This window comes from Chionomys nivalis, chromosome 8, assembly GCF_950005125.1.
Source record: "Chionomys nivalis chromosome 8, mChiNiv1.1, whole genome shotgun sequence".
Taxonomy (NCBI): domain Eukaryota; kingdom Metazoa; phylum Chordata; class Mammalia; order Rodentia; family Cricetidae; genus Chionomys; species Chionomys nivalis.
The window spans coordinates 53,904,037-53,928,612 of record NC_080093.1 but is presented as its reverse complement, the minus strand read 5'-3'; the positions used below and the strand labels follow the sequence as shown (position 1 = coordinate 53,928,612).

At 52.9% G+C, this 24,576-nt stretch overlaps 1 protein-coding gene across 1 annotated transcript; it reads left to right on the top strand.

Moving 5' to 3' along the window:
• The first annotated feature begins 443 nt into the window (after window positions 1–443).
• Window positions 444–24,138, top strand: Slc22a18 (solute carrier family 22 member 18). Its single transcript, XM_057778671.1, has 11 exons — window positions 444–507; window positions 2,577–2,827; window positions 5,876–5,973; window positions 6,256–6,416; window positions 6,753–6,885; window positions 17,518–17,630; window positions 18,397–18,504; window positions 19,471–19,571; window positions 21,939–22,040; window positions 22,288–22,408; window positions 23,907–24,138. The coding sequence occupies exons 2-11, from the start codon at window positions 2,735–2,737 to the stop codon at window positions 24,092–24,094; spliced, it is 1,218 nt and encodes a 405-aa protein (XP_057634654.1). The 5' UTR covers window positions 444–507; window positions 2,577–2,734; the 3' UTR covers window positions 24,095–24,138.
• Window positions 24,139–24,576: the final 438 nt, after the last annotated feature.

Below are 24,576 nucleotides of genomic sequence, written 5' to 3'. Positions count from 1 at the left end.
TGCACATGTGGCCATGTACCTGCCCTGCTATTTCTGCCCCTAAGCCCACTGGACTCCCTTAAGTCCAAGCCCCAGCAGGTGTTCACAGCTGCCTGTTCTCACCTCTGAGCCCTGCCATACTGTTCCCACGGCCTGACATACGCTCCCTAAATCAGCTACGTCTGTGTTTCTCCTCAGACCCCTGATGAGTAGCCACCCCTTCTGAGAAGCTGCCTCCCAAACCTGCCCCAGATAGGAATCAGCCCTTCCTGCAGCTGTCTGGGTTGTTCTCCTTGGCAGAACAGTGGCCACAGTAAGTAATATTGGCCCCCCGGAGAAAGCTACTTCCTCTTCAGAAAGAGATCCCAGGTTCTAGTGTTCCCTGTTCCTCTCTAGTCAGAAGGGCAATTTTCCCACACTCCCTCACAACCAGGAAGTGTCCCGCCCCTCTGGGGCCTGTTTAGAACAAGTACAAAAGCTAGGATCATTCCACACGCCTGTTTCCCAAACTGCAAGCTCTTTTTGTGGGTGAGTAGCCTGCCCCTTTTCTTTTTGCTTACCACGAACACCGGAGGATCCTTGGCCTCCCCCGCTGTTCCTGAGGCGGTCTTACTCACACCCCAAGCTCTGCCCGAGGACCCTGGTCAGTAAAGATTTCACAAGTCCACTGGGGAAGAACTAACCTACTAGGGATCTGACCTGACAGGAACTATCCCACACTTCTTCCTGATGGAGCTCAGAAGGACCTGGACTCTGGTCTTTCCCTGAGTCCTGAGATTCCTGACCCCAAGTCCTCTCCTTTCCATAGCAGCCTTTCTCTCATCCTTCCTGTCTGGAAGCCCCGGCTGACTGGGTCTCCTCCTCCAACCCTCAGAGAGCCATGGTGGGCCCCTACAGCCTCTTGGCAGAGGACCTGGGATCCACACTTGCAACACATCTCCCATCCCAGTTCTCGCCCTGGAATCTACCCCAGACATACTGCACACGCCTGGAAGCAGAGCCCTAGGCCTGATCCATCGGTTTGAACTCCCACAGCCCTGGCCCTGACTACCTGTTTTGAGGCATGTTCTCAATGGGCTTCCCTGGGCGCCCCATGTCTGCCCCCACCCTGTGACAACTCCTCCCGTTTCTGATCTGCTGAGTCAGGGTGAGCACACAGCAAAGGAGGTGTTGATTTTGACGCTGTGGCCTGTGACCTGACCCCTATTCGGCTGCAAGGTAGAAAGGTGGGGTGGGCATCTGGTTTCCTAGCAATGATCGACCTGTCTGGAGAGGAATGGGTATGGATAGTAACGGGCCTGGGCCAAACTAGATCAGAACCGTGTCTTGCCTCATGGTGCCCTCCGGGCTGAAGTGCTGGGTACCAGGCATCTCTGCTCCTCCAGGAGTGTGGGGATAGGGCAGGCAGGGTGACATGGGGGAAAGGAGGAGTTTCTGTAGCTTCCAGAAACCTCCTGATCTGTGGAGAGAGGTCCAGTGTTCAAGAGTTGCCCAGACAAGTGTAATATCTCTGCACCACCCTAGGCTTCTGCTTTCCCTTTTTCTCCTGGATCCCAGGTCCAGCCTCCCTCCTTCCTTTCCTCTTTCTCCTCCTTCTCATCTCCCCTCCCCAACCCGAAATGGACACCCTCTGCTGCTTGAGCGGTCAGAGTTCCAGCCTCCTCCCGACAAGGCTAGCGTCCAGAGCAGGACCGAAGCCGAACTCTTGGAACTACCCTCAGGGGCGGGTAGTGGGGCGGGGCCTCGGGATGCGTGAATGAATGCTTAGAGGCAGCTTTGCCGACTTGCCCTGATCCCCAGGGTGGGTGGAGCTAGCTGCGAGGCGGGCGGGCCATCCCTGGAAAAGTGGGAGGACTCAGGTTATTGGGGGGTGGGACCTTCCTGGGTCACCGCGGAAGGGCGGGTGTCAAAAACACCTGGGAGGGCTCTACCACGAGGAATGCCAACCCATGCTCTCCCGCGAAGACAGGTACAGAGGTCACCTGCTGAGCTTCCAGAGCGTAGGATACCAAGTATCAGGGCCCTTGATGGTCTCTCGGGTGAAGGCTGTCCTGGGGCCCTAATGGTGAAGTCAGGCAAAACTTTGAAATGGGCTCAGCCAGGCCCGTAACATCTGGTTCCCACCCATGGAAGAGGTTGTGAGGGAGGAAAGCACCCCACTCTAAGTGAGACTGAGCGGCCCTACAAGTGTGAGGCCTGAAGAGCTGAGCTGTCCCCCAGTCCCTTCTCTACTCCAACACCAGAAAACCCTAGAGCTTCAGACAGGTCCCAGAAAAAGGAAGGTTTTTGGTTGATCTAAAAAGGCCCTTGCATAATGGTGTCAGCCCCATACCAAAAGCATATACCAAAAGCAAACGCTACCTGCCTTCTTTTCCTTCTAGAAATAAGGCATGGGGTCTTTCTGTGGAGGACACTTGGGGGCTCAGTCAGACTCCCTCTGAAGTATGGGATGCTCCTCTTTCCTCTTCTATGGAGGCTGTGCCCTAGACCAGGAACCAGCAGATGGGGAGGGTACCCGACCCACTCTTGGAGGCCGAGGGAGCCGGAGAGCCCTGACGAGCTCTACGGGTAGATACTCTCTTCTCCCTCTCCTGCAGGCACAGGCCACCCCTTCCAACCCGGTGAGTCAGCACCCAGCCAGAATCAACAGGACTTTTGCCCCTTGCCTGCCGCAAGGCTTGCCCTGCTCTGGCTCAGGTTCCTCTAGAGGTCCGGATACCGCCTGGCCGGAACGTCTGGCCAGCTCTCTGGCAGCATGGGTGCTCACCGGAAAGGGATCATCATACTCACCTATGTGCTGGCCGCCCTGGAGCTAACTTGTCTCTTCATGCAGTTCTCCTTCTTACCTGTGAGTAACACCCACACCCCACACCCCACACCGGAGGCCTGGCACTGCCTTCTTGGTGGGCAATGGCAAGGAGCAAGGTGGGGCTTGATGCTGCTGGATATGTTCAGAATCGTAGGAACTGGACCCATTGACACCCCTGCCAACCTGTGAGCTGCCCTCTCTGCCCTTCTTGAGACAGTGCTCTCTTCCTGTAGCCGCCTCACTTGCTTCCCCCTGCCCCATTCTTCCCCTGGGTGCCTATGCCTGACACCTACTCAGCTCCTGTTTTGAAGGGCTGTAGGCAGTCAGCCTTTTCTGATCTTTGTGTCTGTCCATCCCTTTGTCCTTCTAGGTATCCCCTCTGTTTCCCTGTGTCCACACTTTATACCCTATTTCATGTTACCCATTTCACTGGCTTCTCTCCTACCCACCAAAATATGAGGACAAGTCCCACGGCCTTGCTGAATCTACCAGAATCAGTGCAGGGTGGAGCAGAATAGTCGCTACTGGCTACAGGATGCCTACCTACCACCTTTGGTTCGTTCCTACTTTTCACTAGAGTTTAGTCACTCAACAAAACTGTATGGAGCTGGCCCACAGGAGTCCACGGCGTACTGGCAGCAGCATCTAGAACTCAGAGGTTGACTATCCATCTCCCTTTTCTGTGCAGCCTGGGTGGGATCATGACATTGTCCACAGACCACCTTACAATGCTCGCTTGGAGATTCTCAAGGCTAAGTTGGCTGGAGCATTGGGTTGAGGTTGGCTCTGTGTTAGGCTTGGGACCCACTCAGCATATGGGCCTGGCCCTCAGTATGATAAGCAGGCCAGGCTAGGCAGAAGTAAGATACCTGGGCACACAGGAGTTTTGATTGAGGCCAAAACTCTGCTCACATTGTACCCAAAAGTCCAAAGTTCAGAAATACAAAGAACAGAGTCAGATATGACCAAAAAATGAAGTCTGAGTCCTGGCTGCCATGGCCCTCCACTCCTCTGTCCCTGGAGACTAGAGCGGCACAGCTGGCCCTGCCTGCAGCTGGGAATCTGGGTTAGAGGCAGCCCTGGCCTTTATGGTCATTCTGGGAGTGACAGACACTTTCAGCTCAGGACCCCACCATCCATCAGCCTTTTTTATTGAACTCTGCTCATTCACTGATAGCCCGGGTCCCCACCCCAAGCCTCCTTCCTGAAATGTTGGCACCTGGACAGGAGCCTTACCTTCCTCCTCATAAAAGGAGGGTTGGCATGGGGAGGAGAATGTGTTTCAGCCTCGGAACAGCCTGCATGAACCCGCAGTGGCTCCCACAGAGAGGCTCTGGTTGGCCAGCCTCTCCTCATGAAGTCCTATGTGCAGCCCCCGGACTGTGACACATCAGAGCACAAAGGACCAGACACCTGGCCCTCAGAGCTGGTGGCTGGCAGGGTTTCAGTAGTGCTGGTGTAACAGTGGCACGGCGCAGTGAAAGAAGAAGTGGTCGGGAGTGAGAAAGGGTGAGGGCGCACGGCAGATCTGGGGTCAGAAGGCAACAGAAGAGCAAAGGGGCGAAGGCAGCCGGAGAAGCATTACCATGCAGAGGCCCTGGGGTGGTGCTGAGCCTGCAGCTAGAGAAGAGGCATTGAAGTCCCAGGACCACACTCATCAGGAGCTGAAGATTCCAGGATGACTAGGGACAACCGTGGAGGGGTGCGAAGGGGGCAGATCTGCTGTCAGTGGATGGGTTACATGTGACGGAGGGTGAGAGGAAGGAGTTCAGAGGTGACACAAGGACTTTGGACCCAATCCTGGGAGGGCAGATGCTGCCTGCAGTGAAGAAGCAATATTAGGGGCTTTGTGGCTACGAGCACTGACTGCTCTTCCAAAGGACTAGGGTTTGATTCCCAGCACCCACATGGAAGCTCACAACCACCTGTAACTGTAGTCCCAGGGGCTATAATGCCCGCTGTGGGAACTACACACATGGCGCACAGACTATATGCAGACAGAACAGCCATACACGTATAATAAAAAAAATGATAAAATAAAATCAAAGAAACAACAGTCAAGGACCTCGTCGGTGTTGAGGAGGACAGATCCCTAGTTCCTGCCATGCTGTGCAGGAGATGACTTCAGACAAGGCACAGAATAGAGGAGGGACGTGCCGGCCGTGGGTCAGAGGCATGGGGCACTACATGACAGAAGTGGCCACAGCAGGCTTTCCAAGTGGAAAGGAAGCTCGCAGGGACTACTAACGGGGTGAGAGACCCAGGACAGTCCCAGGGTCACAGAGGAAGAAACAAGCCACTGAGGCATGTGCCAATCAGAGAGGGGCCTGCTGGGGTTTCCCTGAGCAGACTGCTGGAGGAAGGAGAAAGGAGAAAAAGCAACTGCTTCGGGCAAGGCGGGAGAGAGCTGGAGCACCTGGGTCAGCACCCAAGGCTGTGAGGGGAACTGGAGGAGAAGGCACCAGGGAGAATCCCAACAGACTGACATTGTTAGAACGGGGCCCTCAGGAAGGTCTCGAGAGAGGAGAACTTAAGGAGTGTTAGCCTTGGGACAGATGCCTATGGGGCTAGTGACAGGTGGGCCAGCAAGGAGGAAGGAGGAGGCAGAGATCTGGAAGGAAACGCTGGCTCACGTGGGGTGCAGCAGAGGTGGGGAGGATAAGATCTTGGGGTCCCAGGACTGCTTGGGTCCTCTATAGGAATACTGCCACCTCTCTTCTCCTATCAGATAGTCAGCCCCCCAAAAGGCCCTGAGTCCGAAGGAACTCACAGAGCAGACTGTCTGGGCTGGGCCACAACTCAGAGGTTGTTAAGAGGTTCAGGGAAGTTACTTGCTGGGCAGGACAGTGCTATTAATATTTGAGGACAAGACATTGAGGATGGATGTCTCCTGTGGTTCACTTGAAGCGTGTCCTGTGGAGGGGGTGGGCCAGAAGTTGTTGGCTAGGGACTCCTACAGGGTCCACCTGAAGAGGGAGGAAGAGGGGGTCCCCAGGGAAGGCCTCCTCTCCCATGACACTGCCCTCTGCTCCCTCCCACCCTTACTTGTCTGAAGTGGCCTGACTACAGACCCTTCTTGTGTTTCAGTATCTGTCTCGGACACTAGGCCTCGATTCTGTCACCTTTGGCTACCTACAGACGATCTTTGGAACACTGCAGCTGCTGGGTGGGCCCGTGTTTGGCAGGTATGGTGTGTGAGGGATGCAGAACCCGCAAGACCACATGACCGCCCCTCCTGTTCAGTGGGTGTACGAGAGATCCAGCGCCTGGCTGGCTTCCAAGCATCCTTGGTGCTGCATTAGTGATACCCCAAACCCCAGCTAGCGGGCCTACAGACGACTTCCTTGATGGAAGCCCACATACCAACACCTGCCCTGGGTGGTCCTTCACCAGCCTCCCAGCAGCCCCAAGTGGGGAGTGAGGGAAGGGCCCTGCCTGCTGGGCACTGACTCACCCTGCTGCCCCAGGTTCGCAGACCAGTACGGGGCACGGGCGGCCCTCTCCCTCTCCTTCGTGGCAGCCTCGGCTCTCTATCTACTCCTGGCAGCCTCCTGCAGCCCAGCCCTTCCTGGTGTCTTCCTGCTCTTCGCCTCGCGCCTACCCTCAGCACTCATGCACACGCTTACAGGTAGAGACTGGTGGGTAGACCTGGTGGAAAGGGGGTAGAGGGGAGAGATGAGGGTGTGTGGCTTCAGGTAGGGGGCAGGTAGCAGGTGAGTGGGATGGAGAGATGGTGCGTGGTCTAAGACAGGCCAGACAGAGTAGAGAGGTTTGTAGAGGTGTGGACTGGGTGGAGGGCGCTGTGGAGGGGCTGTGGCGCGGGGGGGGGGGGGATACAATCTGGGTGGAGAGGCTGCGAGGCCTGGCCTAGTTGGAAGAGTTTGAAGGCGTTCGTTGCCTGGACTCCTGAGTGGGCTCTCCACCGTGAGGGGTCGAGTCCAGTTCAGCCCCCTCCTACCCGCAGCTGCCCAGATGGTCATCACAGATCTGACAGCGCCCGCAGAACGGCCAGCGGCCCTTGGCCGGCTGGGTCTCTGCTTCGGCTTTGGAATGATCTTCGGCTCCCTGCTTGGCGGGACCCTTAGCACCACGTATGGGTAAGTGGCCTGGCAAGGGCCTGGGTGGGACGCCAGGAAGGCACTTGGCAGTTGCTCACCTTCAGACCATTGAGCCAGCAGCAGCACCTCTCTGAGACTTGGTTTACCCACTTAAATGTCAAACATTTGGGGAATCAACCTGCAGGGTGGGTGGAGCGTTGGGTGGTGTCGCCACCAGGGGGCGCCATCGTTACGGCCAAAAGCGCAAAAGTGCCGCTTTGGAAACGTCTGTCCTGTCCAGGAGGAAGGGTTGAGAAGGTGCCTCTGACACTCCTGTGTAGACTGGGACTCCTGACATTCATTCTTATTGCATAAAATCTCATTCAAGCAGTTTCTAGAGGTGGCTCTCTCTCGGGAGAGGAGCTGTGGCCGGAGTCCCTTTGAGGAAGAGAGGGAGGAGGGGATAGATACCACAGTGTGCTGCCCGCCCTGTGTGCCTGTTTTCCTCAACTCTAAAAGTTAGTTCTGACAATGGCTTGTAGACTTAAGGAAATCCACCAAGTTAGGCTTCTACCAAGTTCCCAGCTCTCTGCCCCGGAGTTCTTCACCTGACCCTGCTCTAAGGACTCAGCTCTTTGTCCCCTTAGAAAGACCTCAAAAAAAAAAAAAAAAAAAAAAAAAAAACAGGACTGGAGAGATGGCTCGGCGGTTAAGAGCATTGCCTGCTCTTCCAAAGGTCCTGAGTTCAATTCCCAGCAACCACATGGTGGCTCACAACCATCTGTAATGAGGTCTGGTGCCCTCTTCTGACCTTCAGGCACACATGGAATGAATGTTGTGTACATAATAAATAAATAGATATTTTGTAAAAAACCATAATTCTAGGATAGTCTTTGGTAGGCTCTCCTGTCTGCCCCTGCAGTGGGGACAGACCCAGGTGAGATCCCGTTGGGAGAAAAGCTTCACCATGGGCTTAGCATGTTCCCTGGATCCTTGCCCCAAACCTCCTGCACCCATCTGAATGAGATCCTAAGAGTCAGCCTGCTCCTACTATCCCCCCAAAACTCTCACAAAGTCAGCTGTGGTGCTGGGGCAGGGCCTCATCCAGTAGGGGCCATGTGCTTCTTCCCAGAGGAGCCTGTGTCCTCAAAATGGATGCAGCTCCCTGTAGACTCTCTCCTGGACAGAGCCTTCTGAGCGTCTAAAACCTGTGCTTTGGAGGTGATATTTGAAGGACATATCTGTCACAACCAGGCTCTCTCATCTTGGATTAACAATGTCAGTCCTAAATTCTTAGGATTTGACTTCCTCCTCAAACCAGGCCCTGTAACCAAGGCTCCCCAGATTTCCTCAGACCGACCCAGTGACAGTAGAGGCATCTGGGCAATGGCTGAGCTCAGAGTAGCAGGTATGGGCTGTCACCAGGACCCCGTTGCAGCACGGCTCTAGGATGGTCTGCGGCAGGCTCTCTTGTCTGTCCCTTGCAGTGGAGACAGACCTGGCTTGGCCAGAAGGTCACCAGGGACATATGGCAGAGATCGTTGACATGGACCTGGATGCCCTCTCAACACTAATAATAATTATTAATAGCTTGTCTAGCTCACTAGTGCTAATTGAGCATCTAACAAGGGCCCCTCAGGATTCCACATTCTGGGGCACAATCAGGAATAAGACAGCCCAGGTCTCTAGACTGTGTTAGAAGTGGGTCTAAGGTTCTAAGAAAACAACTACCTAGGCAAAGAGAATGACCTGCAAGGCAAAAAGTTTTGCTTCTGCAAGAGTGGGCAAGCTTATCGATGGCGTTCGAGTTAGGTTTGTTCTCCTGTGCTTCATTCTGAGTGCTCGGAGCTTGGTCTGGTGTTTGACCAGATCTGCCGATTTCAAGCTGATAAGCAGGTGCGGTTTGGAGCAGAATTCCTGACCTTGAGTACAGATTTTGATTCCAAGAACTGATGACCCTGGAGGAATTTGAGTTTCGGCCAGGCACTTCATTTTTCTTTATCTTTTCTTTCTTCTTTAAAAAAAAAAAAAAAAAAAAAAAACACGGTCTCACTATGCAGAGCTATGCAGAGCCCTGGCTGGCCTGGAACTTACCAGAACTTGTTCAACTGACTTCAACCCCACTGGAATCTATTTTTCTGCCTCTGCCTCCTAAGTAAGTGCTGGGATTAAAGGCGTGCACCACCTCATCCAGCTCTTTTATATTTTTTTTAATGAAATTTCGTCTTATTTAACTGCTTGATAGAAAAAGACAGTACATTTCCCACAGATGTTATAAAGTTGGATTGAAGTCAGGTGGTGGTGGCGCATGCCTTTAATCCCAGCACATAGAAGGCAAAGGCAGGCGGATCTCTGTGAGTTTGAGGTCAGCCTGGTCACAGAGCAAGTTCCAGGACAGCCAGGGCTACACAGAGAAACCCTGTCTTGAAAAAGCCAAAATAATAATAATAAGTTAGATTAAACTATGTGAGATAGGGAAAGAAAGAAACCAGGATGAAGGGGAGGGGATGGATAGGTGATCATCAGGATTTCTGAGCAGGTTAATTTTAAGTAAAGACCCAAATTAAAAAAGAAAAAAAGAAAAAAAAAAAGACCCAATGTAGGACAGGAGGGAGGCAAATAAGCAGAAAATGTACAGACCCTAGGGTTCAGGGAAGTAAGGAGGCCAAGTGGCTGCAGGGGCCAAAGAAGGGGGAGAGTCAAGCCAAGGAGCTGAGAAGTGGGCATGGGTACATGGGAGGAAGATGAGGGTGGAGGGCTCTACACCATCCAAGTGAGAGTGACTGGACAGAGATGGCCACTGGGGTCAGGACAGAGGGTAGATTCTTGGCTGTTTTTTTTTTTTTCCCATGGATGGGAGCGAAATATAAACTCTTTTTTTTTAAATATTTATTTATTATGTATGTGTGCCTGCAGGCCAGAAGAGGGCACCAGACCTCATTACAGATGGTTGTGAGCCACCATGTGGTTTCTGGGAATTGAACTCTGAACCTTTGGGAGAGCAGGCAATGCTCTTAACCGCTGAGCCATCTCTCCAGCCCCGCGAAATATAAACTCAAGTCTCATTGCAAATATTCTGTCCAACCGGGGTCTCCCTAGGAGGTCTGAGCAGCATGAAGGTCCCCTGGGAGGACGACTGTTGATCCAAGGGACTGTGGAACAGACGTCCTGCTGAGCACCTCTGCCAGTGGAGGACAGTAATTGCTGCCCCTCCAGAGTGTCCCCGATGTGCCTGGCCTTGCAAGTTTAGGAGGCAGAGAAGCTGAGGACCACATGGCTTTGCAGAGGGCAAGGAACTGAGCTGCAATAACAAGTTGACTCGGGCCCAGCAAGGGTTTGTCCCTGTGGCCTCTACTCTGGGGTACTTGGATGGACCACGGGAAAGCAGGAGAGATCAGCTTGCAAAACCAGATTGGCTGTGCAGGGGAGAAGAGGTGGCCTGGGGGAGCCTCTTTTAGGATGCAGGAACCCAGGGGAAAACAGTTTTCAGGGGACACCCAAGGCCACCGTCCTGCTGCCAGGGGCAGGGAGGGGTACATCCCCTTACTCCAGCAGGTTTTCTCACCTGTGGTGTGGGTCCATGGGTCCTCCGAGCTCACCAGTGCTGCGGGGTGAGCAACCCCGATAGTGTACAGTCACTGCCATCTGCGCGTTTCGCAGCCTGCCCCATCCAGTCCCTCGCACAGTCCTCACCTGCATTTCCTGCACCCCAGCCGCTGACTCAAAAGACACCGCTCATTTCCTTTTCCTTCTCAGCACCTCCAAGATGGCCTCCTCTGTCACACCTTCCAGAATAGTCTATTCATTTCACTACCTTCTTTTATCCTAAGCTCTGAGACCCTTTATAACCATGACATTTATATTACATAGAAAGAGGCCAACTTCAGCATCTCATTTATTGAATGGGGGAATCTGAGATTCAAATGAGGAGGCAATCAAGTGCCCACACCTGGGGAGAAAGTGGGGGACTTCTTCAGGTTGTCACACCTAGGAATCTGAAGGAACCCTCGCAAGCAAAGCTGACCTCAATCTGTCTCAATTTGTGGGAGGTGCATGGGAAGTTCTTTCTTAATGACTAATAGCTGAGGGGTCTATCTTTGTCCCATCGGACATGACTAGCCAGATCCATAGCCAGGATTCACACGGCTGTGAGCGTGATTGTCCCCCACCTGTTTGTGAAGGCATGGAGACCTCTCGTCCCCATAGAGACCCAGGTGTCCCACAGTGAGGTGTTCCACCACAACAAGCAACTTGAATACACTCCCGAACTCCCAGCTGCTCCTGACCTGGCCTCGGGCAAGAACCAACCATACTCTACCCTCCCCCCCTTGATGGACATCAAGGCCACATAGGGGTCTCCCTGTCCCCTGTCTCTCTGGCCACCCCTGGGAGCTTGCCCCCCTAGAAGGTCCCAACTATGCCCATCTCTGAAGTCTGGGGTAGCAGGTATGAGGAGGAAGTGGATTTGGCACTGGAGCAGGGGCAGACTGTAACTAGTTTGGGCCAGCCTAGTGCTTGGTCTTGGGAGACTGAGCTGCCCCAAAATGGCCCTGAGCCCAGAGCATCTATCTACGTACACATCAGCAGGTGGAGGTGGTCCTGTGACTTATCACCCTGAACCCCAACTTCTCACAGCCTGGGGCTGGTCTTTGGAAGGGTCCCTCAGGACCCAATTCAGGTAATTAAGAGTCAGCCTCTAGTCTGAGTAGATCCAGGGTCATGGCATGGGAGCAGAGAGGAGCCCTGCCTACTGGTGGGCAGCAGCATTTGTGAGGGCGAGGGGGTGCCCGTCAATAGAGGCACGGTCCTACAGATAAGATACCCTGGTTATTTGAAAAGATTCAAGGGGTGAGAATGACCAGAGCCAGTAAGATGGACAAAATGTCCAAAAGGGCATTTGGAGGTGGTGAAGACAACACCTTTACATTGTCTCTGTGACCACCAGTAGTACTGAAGACAAGACCTATGGAGCCCCCAGTGGCCATGCAGTAAAGTCCTTGCTGTTAGGGTTCTGGCCCTTTGGAGGCAGAGTTGCAATGAGTTCCCAGGTGGTTGAGAGATAGCATGGAGGGGTGAGGGCTACCGGAGAGGTCAGGTCTTCATTCTTTTGAAGGTGGAGTCATCAGTAATGATGGGTATTAGGAGACCTGTGGTGTTTAAGACAACATGAGACATCTAAATTCAACCCTGGGGACTGTGAAAGTGGCCTCAGTGATCAAGATCTGGGGCATGAAACAGTGACTGGCAAACTAGGCAGGCTGCCAGTTGTCCCTGTAAAGCCAGTGGCTCTCAGCCTTCCTAATGCGGTGACCCTTTAATACAGTTCCTCATGTTGTGGTGACCCCAACCATAAAATTATTTTGCTGCTACTTTGTAAATAATTTTGCTACTGTTATGAGCCATAATGGAGATGTCTGATGCACAGGACATTTGATGATACATGGCCCCTGGAAAAGGATCCTTCAGCCCTCAAAGATGTTGAGAATCTCTGCTGTAAGTAAAACGGAGGTGGTAACGAGCCTCCACTGTGCCACCTCTTCAGATCCAAGCTGGCAGGTCCCATGGGGGCTCAGAGCAGGATTGTCAGGGAAGACAGAGCTACTGTGACCCAGGGTCTCAGAAGACTGGGACTGCTTTCACCCATCCCAGTGGGGACTGGCTCAGCTATGACCATCCAGCATGCTGTTGTCCCAGCTTGACCTACAACCTAGGAGTCTGGATTCATCCACAAACATCAGGAATTTGGACAGACGTCACCAAGTCTGATAGGACTTTGAAAACTGAACTAGAAAATATCCAGCCACAAGCCTTGAGGGGCAGGTTCCCCGAGATAAGAGTGACCACCTGCAAACCCTCCTGGACACAGATACAGAGTGGCCCTTGTGACCCCCTTCTCTAGATTTACCCAGGACTGACCACACATTGGCTGCAAATCTTATCTGGTCCCTGAGGCCTTAGAGCATGGGTCTCTCAAAGCCAGGGAGGGGGGGAGGGGCTGTTCATCACCCCTCAAGTCTTCAAAGGCTCCGGGCAAGAAGAAACTGGTCATTTGGTTGGAGTACGTTACAAAGAAGAGGCGGGAAGAGGAGTTTGGAGGGAGCTCTAGGCTAGGCAGGAGTAGGTCAGGGGTATTCAAATTTTGTTTGGAGGTTATAGGAGCACCCCAGCTGCAGGATTTTTAACTTCAGATTCATCTTAGCCATGGGGCTTGCATGCTGGGCACTTACAGGGCAGGTGGTGCAGGTGGTTTCTGACTAAGCCCCAGGCTGGGTGTTCAATGGTGCTCTGGAGTCCCCTGCCCCCACCTCTTGGGTCAGGCATCGTATGCGTATGCACCCTGTCTCCCAAGTTACAGGAGAGAATGTGTAACTAGAGGCTTTAACCCACATCTGCATGTTAGTTCCTGGCATCAAGGACCTTGGCTCTACAGTCAGGCCCTCTCAGGGCCTCAGAGCCACTGGGCAGGGATTCAGAATGGTGAGGAAGGGGTTGTCATTCTGAAACACAGTAGGAGTCCTGATAGGGTTGGGCAGAGTCTAGGCCAGGCCGAGGGCCACCCTCAGTATCACAGACAGGCCCTGGAAATGAGGGGAAAAGAGCAGTGGCAATCGTTTGCTGAGCTATGGCTGCAGTGCCAGAAGCCTCTTCATGGCTGGCAGATAGCATGTGGGTAGCCAGGCTCTAGGACAGCCAGAAGCACAGCGGCGAGGAGACAGACAGAGCTGTGGTTCAGCCCTCATTTGCAACTGGGGATATGCAGTGAGGTAACCAGGGAAGATGGGAACAATATCTCTAGAGGACTTCTGTCTCTGACAGGTATCCATGTGCCCACCCACCCAGTTGCCACTCATCCAATGAATGAGAAAAAGGTGGGAAGGGCCAGTGAGAGGCTGAACTGTTGTCCTTGAAGTCTTGGCTCAACTTATTTAAGAAAAAAAAAAAGGATAAATAAAATGTACCAGGTGTGGTGGCATATGCCTTTTGTTGTTTGGTTTTGTTTTTTAAGATTTATTTATTTACTATGTTTACAGTATTCTGGGGTACCAGATCTCATTACAGATGGGTGTGAGCCATCATGTGGTTGCTGGGAATTGAACTCAGGACCTCCATAAGAGTAGTCAGTGCTCTTAACCTCTGAGCCATCTCTCCAGCCCTGTTGTTTGTTTGTTTTTGTCTTGTTTTGTTTTTGTTTGTTTGTTTTTGAGACAGGCTCTATGTAGTCCTTGACTCTCTTTGAACTCACTGTGCAGACCAGGCTGTCCTCAAACTCACAGAGATCCACCTGTCTTTGCATCTGCACTACTATGCCAGGCTGGAGAACGCCTTTAATCCCAACATTCGGGGAGCAGAAGCAGGCAGATGTCTGTGAGTTCAGGTCGGCCAGCCAGGGCTACATAGTGAGACTGTGTCTCAAAAGAAGAGAGAAGTGTGGGGGGAGGAAGGAAGATATAAAAAGAGTGAGAGGGAGAGAGAGAAGGAGAGAGGAAGAAAGCCAGAGAGAGAGAGAGAGAGAGAGAGAGAGAGAGAGAGAGAGGGAAGGAGGGAGGGAGGGAGGGAGGGAGGGAGGGAGGGAGGGAGGGAGGGAGGGAGGGAGGGAAGGAAGAAAGAAGAAAGAAAGAAAGAAAGAAAGAAAGAAAGAAAGAAAGAAAGAAAGAAAGAAAGAAAGAAAGAAAAGAGAGCCTGGATTTACATGGCAGCTCATACCTATCTGTAACTCTAGTTCCAGGGGATCTAACATCCTATGTGTAGACATGTGTGCAGACAAAATAACAATGCTCATGAAATAAAATAATCATTTTTATTAAAAGAAAGAAAGGGGAAAGTATAAAATGAGGCACACAGTGTGTGGTGTTCTGAGAACCTGTCCAGTGTGGCCTTGCACCTGTGTAAGTCACAGAGGCGGGACCCTGAGGGAGAGTCTGTTAGATTACATGCTGGGGTGCGATAACCCAAAGCCCTGGAGGGATGTCACAACATCCCACCAGCTTGAAAGCCTTAGGGATCTCAGCTGCCCTACAATTTTCTTTTTTTAAAAAAAGAAAAAATTCTTAAGATGTAATTTTAGCCAGGCAAGGCAGTGCATGTCTTGAAGTCCTGAAGCAGGTGAGAGGGGGAAGCAGGTGGGTCTCGGGGAGGCTGAGGCCAGCTGCCTCTACAGAGCAAGTATTACATCAGTCAATGCTACAGAGTGAGACCTTTATTAAAAAGAAAAAAATATATTATTATTTTATAGGTTTTGGGGGATTTTTGGTTTGTTTGTTTGTCAGTTTGTTTGCTTGCTTTTTCAAGACAGGGTTTTTCTGTGTAGCCCTGGCTGTCCTGAAACTCACTCTGTAGACCACGGTGGCCAGGAACTCAGAGATCTGCCTATCTCTGCTGGGATTAAAGGCCTGCACCACCTCCTGGCAATTATATATTTTTATTTGCGGATGGATACCATGTGTGAGTGTGAGGTCAGAAAAGTCTGAGAAATGTGTCGTGCCCCTTGGAGCTAGAGTTTCAGGCAATTGTGAGTTACCTGATATGGGTGCCCAGAATAAAACTTGGGTCCTCTGAAAGAGCATAAGGTCTCTTACTGCTGAGCCGTCTCCCCAAGCCCCTAAGTTTTTGTATTGCATCATGTGTGTGTTAATAGGAGGGAGCATGCGCCGTGCTGAAATTGTAGAGGTCAGTTCGCTCCTCCTAGCACGTGGATTCTGGGGCTTAAACTCGGGTCAGTGGACTTGACCCCAGACGCCTTTACTCTCTGAACAGTCTCACTGGCCCTGACTTTCACTTCCCATCCCCCAGTACTAGGGATTGAACCCAGGGCCTTGCATACACTCCGTAAGAATACTAGCCCTAAGCCACACATCCCCACTCCCAGCGCTGGCTTTTCCTTCTCGCCTGCTTTCCTCTCACTGTTGTGTTTTTGTGGAGTTCTGAGTTTGAAGTGAGTGGCGTGCGTCCCAGCTTTCACAGCAGTAGCCTGCTCCGTGGGCTCAGCTTCTCCTGGGAGCCTTCAGAGTACCCCAGCCCAGGACCTGCATTCCCAGGGCAGTACTAACCTTTGATTGGCGGGTCACCACTCAGAAGACAGACAGAATCCAAGAAGGGACCTAGCACCCTAGCACCTACCCTCCCCTGTCACCAGTTTGCTAAAATAACATCATGGGTGGCCACCTCTGCTCCTGAGTGCTTCTGGAGAATCTAATGAAAAAAGCAGGTTTTGTCCTGGCCGGGCATCACACAGTCACGTTGGGGCTTTGGAGACCAGAAGCCAAAAGAAAGACTTATGAGGCAGCCGCTGGAAAGGGTGTCCATCCTTATGTCACCCACCATTTCCTGCAAGTTCCTTGGGGCCTGAAGAGGTCTCATTCTGGGGTCCAGTATTATGTTCCCTGATATTGGCGAAGGAAGGGGCCCATTGAAGGAACCATAGCAGTCAGAACTAGATGCCCAATTGCCCTGGTGGATAGGAAAATATCAACAGAGATGTTCCAGCCCCCCACTGGGGAGAGCTATTGAGGTCTGGTCTCTATTAGTGAGTGGCCCTACTGCTTTCTTCGGTACCTCCTGCCTGCAGATGTATGTCAGAGTTCTAGCAAAAGCACCTGTATATGTCTATTGTTTGGATACATTGTCCCTCTGAATAAGAGAGATGATACATATCAGTGAACATGGACATGATGGGGGAGGGGCATGGGCAGCTTGAATTGGCCTCGTCTGGCAGATTGAGGGCTCTCCCAAGACTCCAACTCTCACTCATGTCTGTCCAGGAGCCGGAACAGGGTAGGTATGGGATGGTGCTGATCTGGGGCAGTACCTCGACAGTCCGTGTGAACAGCTGATCGCATTTACCTGCTGAACTTTCAGTGCAAGGTCCAGCCTAGGTCCATTTGCTCATGGGATCCGAGTGGTAAAGAGAACCCTACCGAGACCAGGGGCTGGCTTGGGGGATGGGCCCATGCTGAGTATGTAGGAGTTCTCGAATCTGAGGAGGGAAGGGTGTTCTGGTCTGGGATCCTCAGCTAGCTCGGAGAAATTCCCTCCTCGGAGGAAGTGTTGGGCTGGGCACTAGAGGAGACTCTGAGATCTGAAAGACAAGTCCCCGGGTGCCTGTATTTTCCAGAGGGACAGGCTGTACTGGAAGTATTGGGTTGTCCCATGGCTCATAGGAAGGCACCAAGGGACAGTGTGTCTCTGGCAAGCAGGAGGGTTTCCTACAGAATCATGCATCAGGGGCCTGAGACACAGAACCCCAATTCCCCAGCCCTGGTAGGTCCTGCCCCTTAGGGAGTAGAGCAGGGATTTTTGGAGGAAGAAAAGTGATTTCTTAGAGATCACTCGGTGCCCAGCCTGTCCTCACTCGTAAGGGTGCCCTGCACCTGGTCTTAGGTCTCTAAAGCTGTCCTTAAGGACACCCACAAGCCTGCCTGACCCTGGGAACCAGTTGTACCATGAGCAAGGCTACTCTAACCCAGCTCTGCAGCTCTCCAGCCTCCCATACTCTCCCCACCCCCACCTCCCAGAGGCTGCAGGGCCTGCATGCTGGGGCAACTGTCATCTGTAAAAATGCTTTAAGGGATCCGGGACTGAGCACCTTTAGCAGGTGAGGTCTTAATGGGGCCAAAGAGACAAGGTGGGGTGGCGGTTGCTTCAGAGTATATCCCTGCAGTTGTATGACCCAGGGTGTGTATTGTCCCCCACCAGGATCCAGTGTCCTGCCATAGTGGCTTTTGTGGTCACATTCCTAGGAGCTATCCTCAGCTTTACCTGTATCCCTGTCACCACCAAGGACACCAGTGTCCAGTCAGCCCATCAGGGTAAGCCCCACCTGCCCACATGACCAATGGATATACCACTTTGCCCCAGAAGTCAGTACCCAGCACCTCTACTGGGAATGGAAAGACCTTCCAGCCAAGGAGTTCGGGGGACACAGAGGAGATAAAGTCCCCTACCTACTTCTTGCTGCTGATTCCTTGTAGGTCAAGCTGGGCACAGTTATGGGAATCAGGCAAGCCAAGGCCCTTGAGCAGGGAAGCCCTACCAGTCAAGTTTACAAAAGTCAGGGAACACTCAGGGGACACAGGGGGCGTGAGGGTGGCTGCTAGTCTCTGAGGTGCCGAGTGTCCAGAGTCATGTGGTGTTACTGGCATAGTGGGAGATCCCACTGAGGTGGAGGCAAATGTGGACCAGCCTGGCTCTTCAGAAGGCTGCCTCTGTGCCTCTGCCCAGAGACTGAGATGGAGACTGACCTGGGCGACTGCTTGGGACTGGAGGCTGTGATACAGGGCCTCAGGGGACATTTCGGCACAGCTGAGAGTGTCCTGGGTGTCAAGGTATGCCTCTCTGGCTTAGCTATCATTGCCTTCTGGCTGGGCCGGGAGCAACTACCCTTGTCAAGAAGATATGAGATCTAGGAATGTTCTAAAAGAGCTACCTGATGCCAGGTGCATCTTCTCCTAATCCCTGCCTGGGATGCAGGCGTCCTGAGCTGGACAAAGTGTGATGAGCTGTGGGGGGAGGGGGACACGGCTGGCAGTCAGAGCCCCACAACCAGTGTTTTTGACTGATATCCTGGGTGGCCAGGTGGAACCGATGCCAGTGTGTTTGACTTGAAGGCCATCACCCGCTTGCTGCTGCTGCCCAAAGTGTTGCCTGTATTCCTGGTCAAGGTAATCTCTGGCCTCCCTGCAGGTGAGTCTCACTACCCCATCTCCACCCGTGCCCAGGGTCTGGGGTGGCTGAGAACCCAAGCCTTGGGGACCCAGGTCTAGGTGATGTTTTGCTCTGCCTGAGAGTCCTGTTGTTACATCTTGTTGTTACATTGTCCAGTTACATCTGCGGGGGCTCCCAGCACACACTGTGGGCGCGGATTCAGGTTGTGTGCTAACACACGGGTAGCTAGTGTCCTCTTTGCCAGGCTCTGGATACTCTTGTGGGTCACCACCTGGCACACAGCTCACAGATTCTTGCTAACCTTTATGTCTCAGCACCCAGACCTGGCTTCCAGAAGTGCCATATAGGCCTGAAAGGCAGCCAGACTCTGGAGCCTCTCGCTCTGGCCGTCTGGTGAAGGAACACAGGATCCTTTACTCAGTCTGCCCAACTTTGAATGTACCATCGTGACCCTGTCATTCAGACCGCTACAGTCTGAAGGTTTTTGTTTGTGGTGCTGGGAATAGAACCCAGGGCCTCACAAAAGTCAGGCAACAGCCCTACCACTGATCCCACTATGGGCTCAAAGGTATTAGAGCCCCAAAGGTTCAGCTTCTTCCTGACCCAGAAGCTCTGTGGCTGTGTAACACCAGACTGAAGCCCCCTAGCAGTGGTGATAGGGGCCACAAGGAAGCTGCCCCACCTGCCAGCTGGAACCAGGTCCACCAATCCAGGCTGCAATGTTTCAGTTACAGTGATTGGAACCTGAAACCCACCCCATTACACACACCTAAGTGGCAGGAGCCTCGGAGAGCTCCCATGATGCCCTGGGTTCTCAGCCTGGCACCTTATAGCTCACAGAGACTACTTAAGAGCAGCCCCCAGGGAGTCAACAGCTACAGAATCCCAGATGGTGTCAAATGCAAGTCCCCTGCCTAGGACCCAGGAGGGACGTATATGCTGCACTGGGGCCTGACACCATAACTGACCTGCTCCTCTGCCCAGGCCTCTTCCTGGTAATGTTCTCCATCATCACCATGGAATTCTTCCAGCTGGAGGCGGCAGAGGCCGGCTATCTCATGTCCTTCATCGGGATCCTCCAGATGGTGAGTAGGGCATGAGCAGAGAGTGCCGCGGGGCAGAGAGCATTAGTCTCTAGGAGCCCTGCCTCCAGGGTATGGGATTCTCTCATTTTTTGGGACAGGATTTCTCTGTGTAGCCCTGACTATCCTGGAACTCACTCTGTCAACCAAGCTAGTCTCGAACTCAGAGCTCTGCCTGCCTCTGCCTCCTGCATGCTAGGATTAAAAGCATGAGCCACTACCATCTGGCTAGCAGACCATGTCTCCTTAGGTCTCCTTAAGAGAGACTCCTATGGTGGCCCTGACTATTGCCCGGAGCTATTCTAGGATGCTAGTCATTCAGCGGGCACTGAATAGGGGCAGTACAGAGCTCCTAGGGTACCAAAGAAAATTCTGAGTAAGAAGGAGAGACACTATGAAAGGGGGAGGAGGAGGATGCAGGCCTAAGGAAATAGAAAGGAATGAAGGAGTGACTGGGATTAGGGTGAGGGGTGTAATCTCCATGGCGACAAAGACCTGGTAGGTCCACACCAGGCAATGTTGGCATTTACAGGGAAGGATGGCCTGCTGGTTCAAGGGGAGTGGTAAGGAGTCTTAGTAAAAGAGGACAGACTTAGGCTTTTGCTTCTAGGTAGAGGGACAGCAGCAGAGACTGCCTTGGTTAGGTGACCCTATGGGAAGGCAGAGGGTACTATTGGGAAGCCTGAGGGAAAGTGGCCTTCTTGACTGGTTGACTGTTTTGTCAGATAACGGTGAGACCTGCATGGCGTCTAGAAGCTTATTTTCAATTTAATGGGGAAGTCGAGGCTGGGGCGGTTAGTCTGGATGGAGGTCCAAGTGGCTGAAGCCAGGATTAAATGCTTCCATAAAACCAGTCTAGAGAGGATTTGTTTTTCTAAGGCATTGATGGTTCTCTAGGACGCACCAGTGTTCTGCCAGGCATAGTGGGGGTTGTGGATGAACCGGTTTGGGCTCTGCAAGCCTGAGTCCAACCCCCATGAACCCTGACAATCCCTGGCCCCAGTAGCCTGACAGCTCCTTGCTCAGACTCTACACGGTCCTGGCCTTTGGTCTCACACACTTCCTTCCTGGTAGAGACGGGTACTTCCTATCTGAGAGACGAGATAGTGAGCCTCGCCCTGGGTTGCCTGGGCTGCTGAGTCATGTCTCTGGTGTCCCTGAGTGTCCCTGGCATGAATTCTCTTTCCCTTTTTGCTGAGAAGGTCATAGGAGCCATTGCCCTATGACCTTGTGACTTTCTAGGAGCTACCTGACTCACATCTCTGGGTGTAGTCCCTGCTGGGCATAGGGTATACTCTCAAGGGATGCAGACGGTGAGGGGCTACCAGCCACCAGTCCAGAGGTCCCCGTACCTTGAAAGTATTTTCAGAATTGTCAGGGTCAGGGCTTAGGTCCCAGAGCCCTAACAACCTTGGCTCAGTCAGCCGCTCATCCTCAGTAGGTCAACTAAAGAGACAGGTAACCGTGAAAAGCAGAGAGGAGAGTCATTCAGTGCGGCCACACTGGGAAGAGGGACAAAGAGGTCCAGAGACTCCCGAGTCTGTCCTCAGGGTCCAGACATGAGGTTCAAGGTTAAATAGGGGGCAAGAGGTGTGCATAGCTAAGTGGTCCTGCCCATCACTGACCCATCACTGTCTGCTCCAGGCTCTCCTGCAAGGCGGTCTGACAAGTTCTCAGAACTCCATGAGATCTCTCTGGGAGACAGGCTCCCCCTCTGGCTGGCACCAGACTTCAGCCTTTCCCTTCCCCAGCGTGAGACTCCTGGGGAAATTCCAATGTCTTGGGTCCATTGTTTCAAAATTCTGATGGCCAGAGAGAGGCTCACAAGTGTCTCTTTAGAATGCCTTCTCTCCTGATGGAACACTTTCAAAAGGGCAGAAGGGCAGGCGTGGTCTAGACCAGTGGTTCTCAACCTTCCTAATGCTGCAACCCTTTAATACAGTTCCTTAACAAAAAACAAAACAAAACCAAAAGCCTGGCGGTTGTGACCCACACCTTTAATCCCACCATTTGGGAGGCAGAGGCAGGTGGATCTCTGAGTTCGAGGCCAGCCTGGTCTACGTAGCAAGTCCCTGGACAGGACAGCCAGGGCTACACAGATGAACCTTGTCTCCAAAAACAAAACAACCCAAAAAACAAAAGACAAAAAACAAACAAAAAAGTACAGTTTCTCACGTTTCAGTGACCTCCACAGCCACAATATTTTTGTTACTACTTTATAACTGTAATTTTGTTACTATTGTGAATCATAAATATCTGTTTTCTGATGACCTTAGGCAACCCCTGTGAAAAGGTCATTTGACCCCAAAAAGGTTTCAACCCACATGTTGAGAACAACTGTCTTCTCCTCCCCCTTGCTGTCCTTCCTAGGTGATCCAAGGCCTGGTCATTGGGAGACTGAGCACCCGTTTCCCAGAGGAAGCCCTGCTGCAATCCAGTGTGCTGGTCTATGCTGTTGTGGGGCTGGGCATGGTGAGCGCGTACACACACACACACACACACACACACACGCCTGCTCTGTGAAGCGGATCTCAGACCATCCTCCATCCATGTCTTGTGTGTGCCCAAGTCCCTGGCCTTCCTCAGGTCACATTGCACTCTCTCCTCCCCAATTAAGGCATCTTCCATGGTGGATCGTTATGGGTGGGACCTCAGGGTGGGTTGCCATCTGGCTTTGGAACTTCTCTGCTCAGCACGGCCCTGCCCATTGCCCTGCCAGGCGCTGATGTCCAATGTTCTCCACTTCTGCCTTCTGATGCCCGGCCTGGTATTCAGTCTCTGTACCCTCAACGTGGTCACCGACAGCATGTTGACCAAGGCTGTGTCCGCTTCAGACACAGGTGAGCTGTACACAGGGTCCCCAGTAGTCAGGGTTCCTCCCAGTGGCCTGGGCCAGAGAAGGGGCAAGTGACAAGGAAGAAGAGCCCAAGTAAAGATCCCGCCCCTTCCTAGCCCTTCTGACAAGCACTGAGTCAGGCAAGGGCACAAGTGGAGGACTTCCTGGAAGAGGCATTTGACTCAATTCTGATCCGTGCCAGAATTTCACTAAAAATTAGAGGAGGGACCAGAGACTTTTTCTAGGCAGAGGCCAGAGGAGCAAAGATGTGGACCTTGAAGGGCTTAGAGAGCCACTTAGAAAGACAGTTGGTGGCTGGAGTGGTGAAGAGGCCAGAGAAGAACAGCACAGGAGACTTTCCCCGTCCTTGACAACGGTGCTCAGAGCTTTCTGAATGGAGGCTTTGAATCCACGCAGTTAGGGAAATCTGGGCCTGGCCTCCAAGCCTGTCTAGGGTGCTCACTCCCTGCTGCCAGGACGGCAGCTCCGAAGGGCTGGGCCAGGAAGTCACTCTGGAAAGAGGAAAAGGGGTGTTAAGGCCAGGCAAGTGGAGGGTGGGGCTGGCCAGGAGGAGCAGGCCAAGCCACCAAGGCCAAGTCATGCCTGTAGTACCACCCCTGAGCTTGGAAAGAGCAGAGCCTGGTTCGCCTGGGAACAGGAGCCCGCAGAGGGGGCGGTAATTGCCCCGTGTCAGTTAGTGTCTGCAGGCGTGTGGGCAGGGAGAGAAGCTGCGCCTGAGTTTCCCCACAGCCGGCCCTGGGTGTGGGCGGGGCCTGCAGGCCCCTGTCTTGGCCCAGTTTTTAAAAGCCTGATCTCAGAAGACCCTGGCCAGTGAGTAGCAAGTGACTCGGTCAGTCGGTCGCTTTCTGGAGGAGAATGGGACAAAGTAGGACTCCCACCTGGGGATGGCAGGGGATGGGTTCTCCACCTGAAGTCATTTTTAACAAGGTCCTATGCAGGCACGTCCACACTAAGACAACTGACCAGAGACGTGGAAATAGGGGCTCACATACTCAGGCAATGACACTGGTAGCCCCTAGAGCCCTGGCCCTGACCCCTGAGATCCATTGAATCTACAGGAGGATGGTGGAGAAACAGAAGAAAAAGGGCCATATGAGAGGCACTAGGGACACCATGCCCCACAGAATGCCAGCCCTACAGCCCTACATGTGGCTAGGATACCAGATCCTCCCTAGTCAAATCCACACCAGCCATCTCAGTCACCATTTGGAGAAAGGGTGGAATCCAGCACCCTGGAGACCTGTGACCTCTTTCCCAGAGTCCTCCCTTGCCTGGGAAATTTCTAGAGCAGGAAAGCGGCTCAGTCCCATATCCACAGAGAAACTGACTCTGGGTGGAGGGTACTGTGCTTAACTGGGGTGGGGGGGGGGTGCTGCAAGCCATCCATGAACAATGGGCAGAAGGCTGGGCTATGGCCAGAAGGTAGGCGGCCTGTCCAGAGACCTGCCCAGGGTCTTACTGCTAGTCCCCCTTTCTCCCAGGGACCATGCTGGGCCTCTCTGCATCCGTGCATCCACTGACTCGCACTGTAGGACCCACCCTGGGTGGCCTGTTGTACCGCAGCTATGGTGTCTCCATCTTTGGCCACGTGCAGCTCATGGTGAATTTGCTCGTCCTATTGGTCCTCTGGAGGAAGCCATTGTCCCAGAAGAAAGACAAAGTCCGGTGACCACAGAGCCCAGGGACCTGACCCAGTCAGGCAATAAACTTCTGAACTTCTTCCTCCTGAGTTCTTTGGTCTTTGCTAGATCTGTGGGTAGAAAGTCTGGGGGTCCAGGATGGAGCCAAGCCAGGGGGCTCTCTGGAGGAGGAACTAGAGCTGGACCCATGGCTCTGGTGGGGAGCACAAACTTCCCGAGTCAGTTCCAGGTCATTAATCCAGCTCCTGTGTCCACTAACACAACCACCAAGGAGTCCTCCAGAATCAGCCCAGACACAGGGTGCTCCCCATCGCCTGGGGCACCGTGTGCTGGGATCTGAAGCAGGTTGGTTTAAAAGACAGGAACTAGTTTTGGTGGTGCATGTCTTTAATCCATCTGGCATTCAGGAGGCAGAGGCAGACAGATCTGAGTTGAAAGTCAGCCTGGTCTATATACTGAGTAACTAGTTCCAGGCAATCTAGGGCTACATCGTGAGACCTTGTCTGTAAAA

Excerpts from the sequence above, each read along its gene's own strand:
- Slc22a18 (XM_057778671.1), top strand. The coding sequence starts at position 2,735 with ATGGGTGCTCACCGGAAAGGGATCATCATACTCACCTATGTGCTGGCC. Across the intron at positions 5,974-6,255 it reads GGTGGGCCCGTGTTTGGCAG|GTTCGCAGACCAGTACGGGG; the intron begins GTATGGTGTGTG and ends CTGCTGCCCCAG. Across the intron at positions 22,409-23,906 it reads TGTGTCCGCTTCAGACACAG|GGACCATGCTGGGCCTCTCT; the intron begins GTGAGCTGTACA and ends CCTTTCTCCCAG.